The sequence below is a fragment of the Pleurodeles waltl genome, chromosome 11 (genome assembly GCF_031143425.1).
Source record: "Pleurodeles waltl isolate 20211129_DDA chromosome 11, aPleWal1.hap1.20221129, whole genome shotgun sequence".
Classification (NCBI taxonomy): Eukaryota; Metazoa; Chordata; class Amphibia; order Caudata; family Salamandridae; genus Pleurodeles; species Pleurodeles waltl.
The window spans coordinates 178,584,344-178,595,333 of NC_090450.1; the positions used below are offsets into that span (position 1 = coordinate 178,584,344).

Genomic DNA, 10,990 nt, shown 5'->3' on the forward strand with positions numbered 1-10,990 from the left:
TCGGAACCTGAATGTGCTGGACTCTCCTTTGCAGCGGAAAGGCACAAAACCAAAGTGTCTTTAGAAAGATTTCAATGAGGTGGGGGGGGTCACCTAAGAAGTCAGGTGTGTATTTGGCACTTTAATAGTGAGCCCCCAAAGATACTAGGAGGATGTAGTTTGTAGGCGGCTGATGTGTGTCTTTAAAGCCAGTCATTGAGGTAGGGAAAAACTGGAACCCCTGACCTCTGATGGAGTGCTGCTACCACCACCATTACTTCTGTGAATACGAGAGGGGTACTAGTGAAACTAAAGGGTCTCACAGCAAACTGAAAATGCTCCTGTTCTACCACAAAGTGCAGGTAGCGTCTATGTGCCTGCAGGACGGGTTGGAAATAGATGTCCTGCAGGTCCAACTCCACCATTCAGTCTACAGGGCCGAGGGCATCCACGCACCCCCTAACACTCATCCTATGACAAGCTTAATGTCTCTGGTGAATCACAGCAAACTCGCAATCCAAGACACCATAGGACAGCAGGCTAAGACATGTAAAAAGGAAAAACAAGACAGTAGGCCTTTTCCGTCTCTGATCCCAGACAACTTTGTAAATGATGCAGCTGGTTTTGAAGATGGCGCAGGCCTGCAAGGGGAGCCGATGGAATTTCAGTGATGGTGGTAATGTGTTCATATTTCTTCATGCCCTGTATGAGACTTGCTACAGCCTGTAGGATTCTTCTAAAAGGTGCCAGTGTGACAATTGTGAGGCAATGGAGTAGGGCATTATCAACATCAAGATGCAAAAGTATGAGGTTTTAAGCAGCATTTCTGAAATCACTTTTTGGAAGAAATGGTTTGACGTTTTTTAGAAGAGAGAGCTGGAACCAGGCTGTCTTTGTGTTTTTGGCAATATGTTGCTTGAGGGTGGGGCTTTTTGTCCAGGCTGAATCCAAGTGATTTGTCATTTTATGGACAGTTAGAACTCATTCAGCCACGTTTGTACTCTTATCTTGTTTATTATTGTTGGTAAATAACAGGAATACTATTTTGGTTGGATTGAACTTCAGTTGGGTCGGGGACATCCAGTTCTGATTAATGTCCAATCAGTGCTTGTGGCATTGGATGCCTAAAGCAGAGGGGACTTTCAAGTAGATTTGTGTATGATCGCCACATTGGTGTATCTTGATGAATTTATCCTTGAGTAGCTATATGTTGAAGATAAGAGAAATAGTATGGAGCCCTGGAAGACGCCACTGGTGATAAGGGTGTTTTGTGACCTGAACTTGCTCAGGTGAACAAACTGGTGTTGGTTGGATAGGTAGGAGGAGAACCAGTAAAGTACATTGCCAATGAATTCCATTTGAGGCTCTTAATGTGAGTGTGATGATGGAATAGTTGACTGTGTCTAAAGGCATGTAAAAGGGCCAGCAATATCAGGAGGCAGGGGTCAAAATGTTAGTATACACCACTTTTGGAATCAGCGGATGGCCGAGAACAACTGTAGTACCCGCCCAACCCTACAATGGTCAATTCTATTCAATTCAAAACCCTACAGTGGTCCAAACTAACTTCATTTCTCCCATGGTCTGTGTTGTTCACTACTCCAGGCTTACGTGAGGGGAAATTGAAATAATGGTAATCTGCATGCACCAAAAGCTTAAACTTCCCTTAATTACAGGAAAGAAACTATCACGCTGAGAGTGAAAATCAGAGGGTTCCATGTTCTATTAATAATTATGTGTAATGAGACGATTTTGTTGTGAACGTCATGATTCATTATTATAAACGCTCAATATGTTTTACTAAAAAGTACATAAATATTCTAAAATCTTTTTGTTTTAACACTTTCTTATGTAGTTCATTGTAAAGAATTCTGTTGAAGAAAATATGATCAAAATCCAGAATAAGAAAAGAGAACTTGCAGCAGGAGCATTTGGGGCAAAAAAGACAAATTCAAATGAAAGGAAACAAGCCAGGATTGATGAAATTAAAACTTTAATGGACATCTAACTGTTGATTTTTATGAAGCACTGCATCAGTATTTGAAACCCTGAAGCCGTTGATTGAAACGTTTTATTTTTGCTGTTAACATCTTTATGGTCAGTGGCTTATCTCTGGTAACGATGCATTCGATTTGCGCTGACGTCGTTTTTGATGTGACCACAATTTTTTTATGCCCTGTTTTGAAATCCACAGAACTAATCCACAATAGAATCAATGTTAAGGATAAACATGTTGTTTTTCGGAAACATTTTAAAGTGCATCATTTAAAAAAAAAAACTCAGTGGTTTTTTGACAGTTCGCATATAGTGGGAGTATTTTCCCATCTTCTGCTAAGAAATATATTTTAGCAACATTTTTTCCTGAAGTGCCAAAACATTTTCAATAGCTGGTTCTCTAAAACCTGTCAAACTTTCAATTTTATTTTAGATGTAAATATTTTTTTAATGTAATGGTATGATTTGTGGCATCATGCTGATTTTGTCAATCAAGAAGTCTTACTTTAGTCAGTGCCACTTATGGTAAAGTGGGCCGTACATATTTGTTTTTCTGAGTTGTTTTAAATGTTTGTGTTTTGTCTCCAGTTCTTAAGTCCAGTACTGCAGCTTGAAGGTTTCCTTTTTGAGATGTGTAGTAAAGATACTTAATTGCGCTGCACCATCCGCACATTGTTTACAAATGTTGCATTGGATGCTTGTAAATGAGTAAAGAAAAAATGTCATAATTTCTTCATTCTATACAAATGTAATTATTTTTCAATTTCTTAGTTTTAGTTTTATTATAAAAATCCATCCAGTCACTCTTCATACAGAACTCTTCAATTTTGTCTGCAAATTGACATTTGTAAAGGGTACTTTCCTAAGCGAATTGGAGGCATAGGACAGCAGAGTTAACTCAAACTGTTTTCCCGCTACTCACCCTGACAGGTAATTGAATGAATAGAGACTTTTGGCAAGCTGGTTTTTCTTCCCTATGATTTTAGCCCTTCGCTCAGTGAATGCCAGCTGCTTCTTCCCTTGTGGGACTCTGTGACCCAATATTCGCTCATTCTCCCAGAAGAAGCCCAGGCCAAATTTTATTGAGCTATGAAAAATGGTCATAATGTGGCCAGGTACACATCTGCTGCCAACTGGACTGGACACCAGTATCTCCATCTGCAGAGCTATTAGCAACAGTGTAGCCATTCTCATTCATGCCTGGATACGGTTGACTTGTTTTCCTGGCAGTGTCCGGGGCAGCATTATGGAGATACATTTTGGGGTTAAATCGTACCATGACCTGGAGCGCTTCAAATATAGCAGGTCCCCAGTGCGTGCTGTTTGGGCCTTTATGCTCCACCAAGCCAGCAAGACTGCCCCCTCTGTGGCTACAGTAGGGGCATCCAGTACTGCTATTAGTCCCAGCAGGTAGAACAAGCACCTCAGCCTCCTTGTGGCTGTGGTACTCAGTAGTGGGCAAACATGACGGTGTGCAGCACAGTCTTCTGCCTGGCACCCAGCTTCCAACTACCCCAAAACCCCTTTAGTGTACCCTTGACGGCACACAGCTGTTATGTTGGAGGCAGGGTCCCAACTTCGGACTTGTAGGTCCTACCAAATTGTTCAGTGGGATAATACACTACTATGTCTTGAGACCCCACTGTACATTCCACCACCACAAGACCAGCTAACGGAGGACTACCTGTTGCTTTTGCAGCAGTGGTACAGGATCTCAGAACTAAATGAGCTGTAAAAGAGGGTACCGGCACGAGACATTGGTTGTTATTCTCTTTTGCTTTCTTTTGCCAAAAAAGGACGGGGAAGGCCATTTTCCCATTTTAGATTTTCACCCTTTCAATACCTTTCTACAGAAAGGAAAGTTCAAGATGCTTCCCCTGACCTAGGTCTTGTCTTCCCTTGACCCTGGGGAGTGGATTGTGGAGTTGAACCTACAGGATGCTTATTTCCACATCTCCTTCCTGCAGACCCACAGGCATCACCTGCACCTCACAGTTGTCCACAAGCATTTTTAGTTCTCTATGCTTCCTTTTGGCCTAATTAGTGCCCCTCAGGTGTTCACAAAAGTGATGAAGATCATAGCATCACCTCTTCAGTGGTCGGGGGTTCCAGTTTTCCACCACCTCAACAATTGTTTGTTTAAGCCACGCACGCAGCAGGCAGTTGACCACATTCAGACTGTCCTCCAAGGCATTCACAGTAATTGTGGAAGCCACACCTGAGTGCTTTGCAGATGCTTCCCTTCTTCTTAGCCATTCTAGATATGGTGCAGTTTCACGCCTATTTCTCGGAGCAGAAAGGCCAGGACCTGTGTCCCAGATCTCAGTGAGGATGACTTTGAGGCTACTGGGACTGATGGACTCCTGCATTCTGTTGATCAGGCACACCAGATATAAGCTCTGCAGTGCAACATATAGTCTCAGTGGGCACAGTACGAGGGGAACATTTTCAGTCTGGTCCAGATTTTGGAGGAGTCTGCAAAATGTCTGCAGTGGGAGCTGCATGACCGTGATTGGGTCAGCAGCAAACCTCTTTCTTATCATACATAGAGCTCAAATTGATGACCAATACATCGCTTCTGAGTTGGGGAGGCTACCTGGGGGAGGTGGTGGTATCGGGCCTTCGGCGGAGGCCCTGCTCCATATCCGTGTTTTGAAGATGAGAGCTACCTGCTTGGCATTAAAAGCCTTACTGCAGTCCATCAAAGGAAAGTTGGTACATGTGCTCACAAACAACACCATCGCCATCTGGTACTGCAACAAGTAGGACTGGGTGAGTTTGTGGACCCTCTGCCAGGAGGCTGTGATTGTAGCTTGAAAGCCAAGGGACTTTTCTGGTGACATACCAAATGGTGGGTTCCCTGAACACCAGCGCACAAGAACAAAGCCATCAACACCTTGTAGACCAGAAATGGCAGTTACATAAGGAGGTTACACAGGGCTTTTAGCTCGATTGTGGTGAACCCTGGCTTGATCCTTTTGCCACCTCCAAGAATGTACAATGTCCGCATGTTTGCCCGTTGGAGTTTCCAAGGTGTCTTTCACACTGAGATGCGTTCTGCATAGAGTGGAACTGAGGACTCATGTTTGAATTTCCAATAATGCCTCTCCTGCCCAGAGTTCTGAAAAAGATCAGGAACAACTGGACCCAAGTCATCTAGTGTCCCCAGATTTAGGACGGAGAATATGGTATCCTGTAATCCTGGGCATGAAGATTTGTCCTCTGATCAGGGTGCTTCTTCAGGAGAATCTCTTGTTGCAGCATCATGGGAAGGTTCTGCACCCAAACCTGTGTAACCTACATCTTCGTGCATGGGGGTTGTTTCAGTAGTAACAGTTGACTGCTGTCGACCTTCCTCCCGAAGTCGTAGATGTCATCTTGGCAGCCAGGCATCCCACAACCAAATGTGTATATGGCTGTCATTGCCCTGGTGTGTCGTTAAACAGATGAACCCGCTCAGTGACAAAATGTCTGAAGTTTTCATATTTGTTTTGTCCCTCACCCAGCAAGGCCTGTTAAAGGCTACCTGTCTGCTCTTTTGGCCTTTTTACAAATGCTGAACCAGCCATCGTTATTTAAAGCATCCATTGTGATGCGTTTCCTCACGGGGTTGCAACACATTTCCCCCTTCTCAAATGTTATGTACCTATAGCTTTTAAATGTAGTCCGCAACATTCTACATGTTTGCATGGTTAGTCGCCCTCCACAGTGGTTCTTTCATTACCCCCAAGATAGTCTTTCTTGTCGCCATTACATCAGTGCAACAGGCCAGTGTGTTAACAGGCCTTTTGTTTAGTTTTACCTGGACTTGAGCCTCCTTCCTTTCTAAGGTAGTGAATGTCTTTTACATTAGTCAGAACATCACCCCTTTGGTATTCTTTGCTCCACCTCACCCTTCTAAGGATGAGGTGAGACTTCACTGATTGCAACCGAATATGACTCCTAGATTCTACCAAAAAACACTGGGTGGACGATCAACTCTTTCTCAGGTTCACTGGAGCAAAAAAAGGAAAGGCTATGTAGAAGAGGACTATCTTTCCCCGGATCATACTCTGCTTTACGATATGCTATGAACTGGCCAAAAGGCAGCCCCCTGAAGACTTGCAAAGATTGCTACCATTGCAGTGACAAGCGGGATGTTGGTTCTGGACATCTGTTAGGCTGCTGCGTACATGAGCCACTGTTGTCTAGACCAGTGGTTCACAACCTGTAGTCAGGATGTTCATGATGCATATCCAATAAATAACTGTCACTGATTTATAAAGTGTATATAAGTAAAGAAGCAAAATGTAAAAGCTAAAAGTAATTTCAAAATGAAAACTAAAAATTAAGTTGGTATCTTCAAATTGATTTGTAGGTGCAGTGCAGGTGTGCAGACCGAATATATAATGGATAATTGAATCTGGGAAAGCTATAACCTTTCAGTTAACATTAAAATTCATATTGCTTTATGTTTGTTTGTGAATTAAATACATTTCATCACATATCTGTTTGTTGAATCATGTTTCCATATTTTTGTCCAGTATTTTACAGTTCAAATCACTAACATTGCTTAGGCCAGGGACCCCGATTCCAATAATGACTCAGTGGGGGTCCCCGCATTCCAATAGTGATTTAGTGGGGAGGGTCCCTGGATTCAAGTAATGGTTAAGTGGGGGGTCTTCAGAAGTCAAGAGGTTACAAACCAATGGCCTAGACAATCTGGTCTGTCAGGAAGGGCACTTTAGCTGCTCAGTACTTCAAGACTTTTTTGTTTGAGCCAGTTCACGAACATTCCACCAAGGAGGTGTTGATAGGGTATCTGTTAAAAAATTGGGGAATCTAAGGTTAGAAGTCTCTATCGGAAGAACAATTTAATTACCTTTAGTAACAGTCATTGTGGTAGAGACTTTAATCGCAAATTCCTCACCAACCCTTTCCCCTCCCCATTCAGTGAATTGGTCCCTTAAATCAAAAAGATCCCAATGAAGAATCTGTACATTAGCTGTGACTAATCTGTCTAGCTTTATAGGTGTGACAGTACTACGAAAGCAGCAGATGTCAGCCCACATAGGTGGCCTATATAAAGTCCCACACATGACACATCTGGTGAAGAACAACACGGAGCCAGTGGTGCCACCTGCTGGCACTTAGGGATACTGCTGAAGATTTTCTAAGTCCAGTCTGACGCCTGGAGTAGTTATGTTATGTTATGCTATGCTCTGCTGTGCACTAATCACTTAAGATGGTGCTTTGCCAGGTTTGTATGCTATGCTGTGCTGTGCTGTGCTCTAATCACCTGAGATGGTATCCTGGCGCTTTGGCAGGTGTGCAGTTGCTGTGTGGTCCCCAAGGTACTTATAAAAAGATCCAGGTCTTCAGTTTCTTGTGGGACTCACGAAGTGAGGAGTAGAATCTGATTGTGGGAGGTTGTGCTATGTCTTTGGTGCAATGGAGGAGAATGAGCGACTTCCTTTTTTTTTTTTTTGCGGATGCAGGGAGTGTGTGTGAGTGGATAGAGCATAGGTGTCTGGTGGGTTGGTGAAAGTGTATGCAACTGTTCAAGTATTCTTGTCCTGTGTTGTGTAGGGCTATCGATGTGTGCATGAGAAGTTTGGGTTGGATATATGCTTTAAATGAGAAGTCAGTGAAGCTTCCTGAGGTGCAGTGTGATGTGGTGTGGAAGGTTGAGTATGAGCCTTGGAGCAGTGTTATGGATTGTCTGGAGTCTTAGATCTTACGGCCACCAGGTGTAATCCGAAACTGAGGTTTTGTTGTCGAACACCAGTACTTCCGTGTTGCCAAAGTTGAGCTTCAGGCAATTGATTCACGTCCAGTCTGCTACCACATCATGCCGTTGATGAAGTTAGTTCTGGGAGTGTTTCTCTTGTCCATTAAGGAGAGGATGAGTTGGGTGTCATCACCGTAGGAGAGGACAGTGATGCCTTGTGATCAGATGATATTGGCAAGCGGTGTCATTTGTATGTTGAAAACAGTAGGGCTGAGGGATGATCCCTGTGGGACACCGCATATCAGTTTCTTGGTCTCTAACGTGAAGGGCGGTAGTCTGACCCTTTAGGTTCTTCCTTTAAGGAAGGAATATATTAATTTGAGAGCGTATCCTTGTTTACAAATCTCGCAAAGACTTCTGATGAAGGTGTTGTAGTAGACAGTGTCGAAGGCTGTGGAGCGGTCGAACAGGATGAGGGTTGCTGTTTCCCCCTGGTCCATGATGATTAAAATGTCACCCATGGCAGAGATGAGTGCTGTTTCCGTGCCGTGGTTCTTTCTGAATCCTGCTTGAGAGTTGTCTAGAAGATGGTGAAGTTCGAGGTGGGTTGTGAGTTGCTTGTTAATGGCCTTCTCAATCACTTTAGCTGGATTGGGGAGAAGGGAGATGGGTCAGAAGTTGCTCAGTTGATTCGGGATGTCTGTGGGCTTCTTGAGGAAGGCATTTATTTCTGCAAGTTTCCATTTATCCTGGAAAGTGGTGGGTGTGAAGAAGGTGTTAATGATCTGGGCCAGGGTAGTGCTAATTGATTATGTTCCAAGATTGTAGGTGTGGTGGGGACATGGGTTCTTTTCTTGGTATCTCTTTTTTGCTTGTGAATCTTGAAAAGGTGAGGAGTCTGGGTTTATAGCCTCAACCACAAACAGTGTTACCGAAGGTAAGTAACTGGTTCTTCAACTAACCAGCAGGTGGTGCCCTAAATTCCCCAAAATGCTGATTTGCGCCATTTGTCTGTGCACTTGATGGTATAAATGGCTCTTTCTGCTATCAGTTCTTTGTTAGGTCTTGCCTGAGGCAGCTCATGTGCTGTCACTTGCAAGGTTTTTTGTCAACAACAAAAAAAACACTTAAAAAAATGGTTAGAGCCTGCCCATAAGTTACCGTTGGTTGGCTTCAGTGTCACTCTCATTTCCTTGTTTCTTTTTGGTCAGGGCATGCTGGTTTCAATTTCTCACGCATGCCAGTTTCATTCTCTTGAGCCTTTTTCTTCCCTGGAGCACAATGCAAGTCTAGATTACTGTCTGTGGCCTGTGTCCTTCCATTAGTAGCACACTTCTGGAGGTCCTTTTTTTTTTGTTTAATGAAGTTGTACCACGTCATAAGAGTGCATGTGATTGAAGTCTTTTGTCCCTCTCGCCCAGCTCTGCGTTCCTTACAGCTGCCCCATCTAGCATCATTGCTTGCCCAGTTGTTACTTGCTCTATCCCTCCTGCTCCCTTCATGTGTTGTTGCTTGCCCTGTCCCTCAAGCCAGCCTTCCACGTTGTTGAAGATCTCGCCGACTTCAGGGTCTGATGTAGGTTTCTTTAGGACTGGGAAGATCTGGCCTATGTTGAGAGCTTCTGGGAAGATACCTTTGTGAGGGAGGCATTGGTAATGGTGAGTAGGGGAGACAGCATCTCCAGAGCTTTGATAAATTACAATGGTAAGATATCATTTTGACAGTAAGTGGTTTTGAGGGAGTTGAGTATGTCAGCAAGTTCTATTGACAGAAGTAGTCTGGAACTGACTGACACTTGATGTTGAGAGAAATGTTAATAGAATGTAGTTGGGACAGCTGACTGCAGAAGTAAATTATACATCTGAGACAAACGAGTTGGCGTTGCTTGGTGGGAGAAGATGCATGGGAAAGGGCTGTGTATTCATTGCACAAGCAAATGGTGAGCCAGAAGTTGGGTCACAGACGGTAACAAGAGGCTGGGAATGAGTGCATATGGTTTGTTATTGCTGATGGGTGAAAGGAGGCTTGACAGACGGGAGGTGCAGTGTACAGGTGACAGGAAAGGATATTAGATGCATGATTGGGTTTGTTGAGAGTAGAGACAGGTGGCAGGCAGGAGGTGATGGGTGCAGGTGAAAGGAGTTGGGTGACACGGGAAGAGGGTGCAAGAAGGGTTGACTAACAGGAGGTGATTAAAAAGAAGGTTAAAAGTAACATTTTTGATGCCAAAACAGGATCACAGGATGGTGAAAGGGGATTGGTGCCATCATAGGAGGGAAAAGAGTTTGGTAACCAAAAGGGGTCAGGCTGACCCATCTGTGTAATAGCCACCTTGCATCTGGCCAAACCCAGTGCAAACTCCAAGAATGTGTATGCCATCTTACAGCCTTTGGGCCTGCTAACATTCCCCAACAAACACAACTGTGGAGTGAGGGCAACCTGCAGCAAAGTGGTGCATGTGAGTTGGTCCACTATCCGAACTCGGAAGTCCTGCATTTGATGAAGACTCTTAGCCCAAGGGACAGATAGTGCGGGCACTCATCGAACCGGGCTTCTGATATTCGATGTAGCTTCAGGGGCGTCAGGTAGGTATGATGTAAAAAGTTGTAGTGAACCAACTTAAAGCGAGTATCACACTTTGTTAGGGTGCGGAGCCAAACAATAACCCCCACTGGAACCCGCAGGTCAGGCTCCAAAGGCTGCCGCTGACAGGGTCCATCACCAAAGCTTTGTATATGAAGGATACCAAATGCCGACCTGACCTGCAGGTCAGTAGCGTTCCCAGAGTGCCAGAGGCCTCTGGAAAAGTGGTCCAGGTCTGCCTGGCTAGCTTGGTCAGGCCGGCCTAATGCTAGAGGTGGCCTCTTCCCAGTGCAAACGCTACCTGCGCGTAGTCAAACAAAATAAAGTGCTCATTAGGGTACAGGCCCCCCAGTAGCTCGCAGCCCTCATCCGACAATACCTGAAAAGACATAATTCCAGCCACCTGCCGTTGTTGGTGCCAGTATCCATAACTGCAGTTCCCAGTGAAAAGGAGCCTGGCGCAGAACAACTGTTACTAGTCGCTGCCATATGCGAGCAGTTTGTCTGACCACAAAAGGTGCGTCACCCGGGGCACCAGAGCCCTCCATCAGTATTGTTGGAAGATGCCCAGCATCAACTGCCCTCACCAGCGTGTGCTTCTATCAACTGCAAGCAATGTACTGCATATGTGCAGCATAGTAATAGAATTTGAGCCTTGGCATTTTCATTCCACCCTCCTTATATTGTCTGGTCGGTGTGCCCAAGGCCACTCTGCTCCTCTTT

At 44.5% G+C, this 10,990-nt stretch overlaps 1 protein-coding gene across 1 annotated transcript in view; it reads left to right on the forward strand.

The window, feature by feature from the left end:
* The window catches only part of HLTF (helicase like transcription factor), a 324,731-nt gene extending 318,273 nt beyond the window's left edge, over positions 1-6,458 (forward strand). The window contains exon 25 of the mRNA XM_069213390.1: positions 1,835-6,458. Coding sequence (XP_069069491.1) covers positions 1,835-1,987 — 153 coding nt within the window. The 3' untranslated portion in view covers positions 1,988-6,458. The remainder of the gene's footprint in view (positions 1-1,834) is intronic.
* The last annotated feature ends 4,532 nt before the right edge of the window (positions 6,459-10,990 follow it).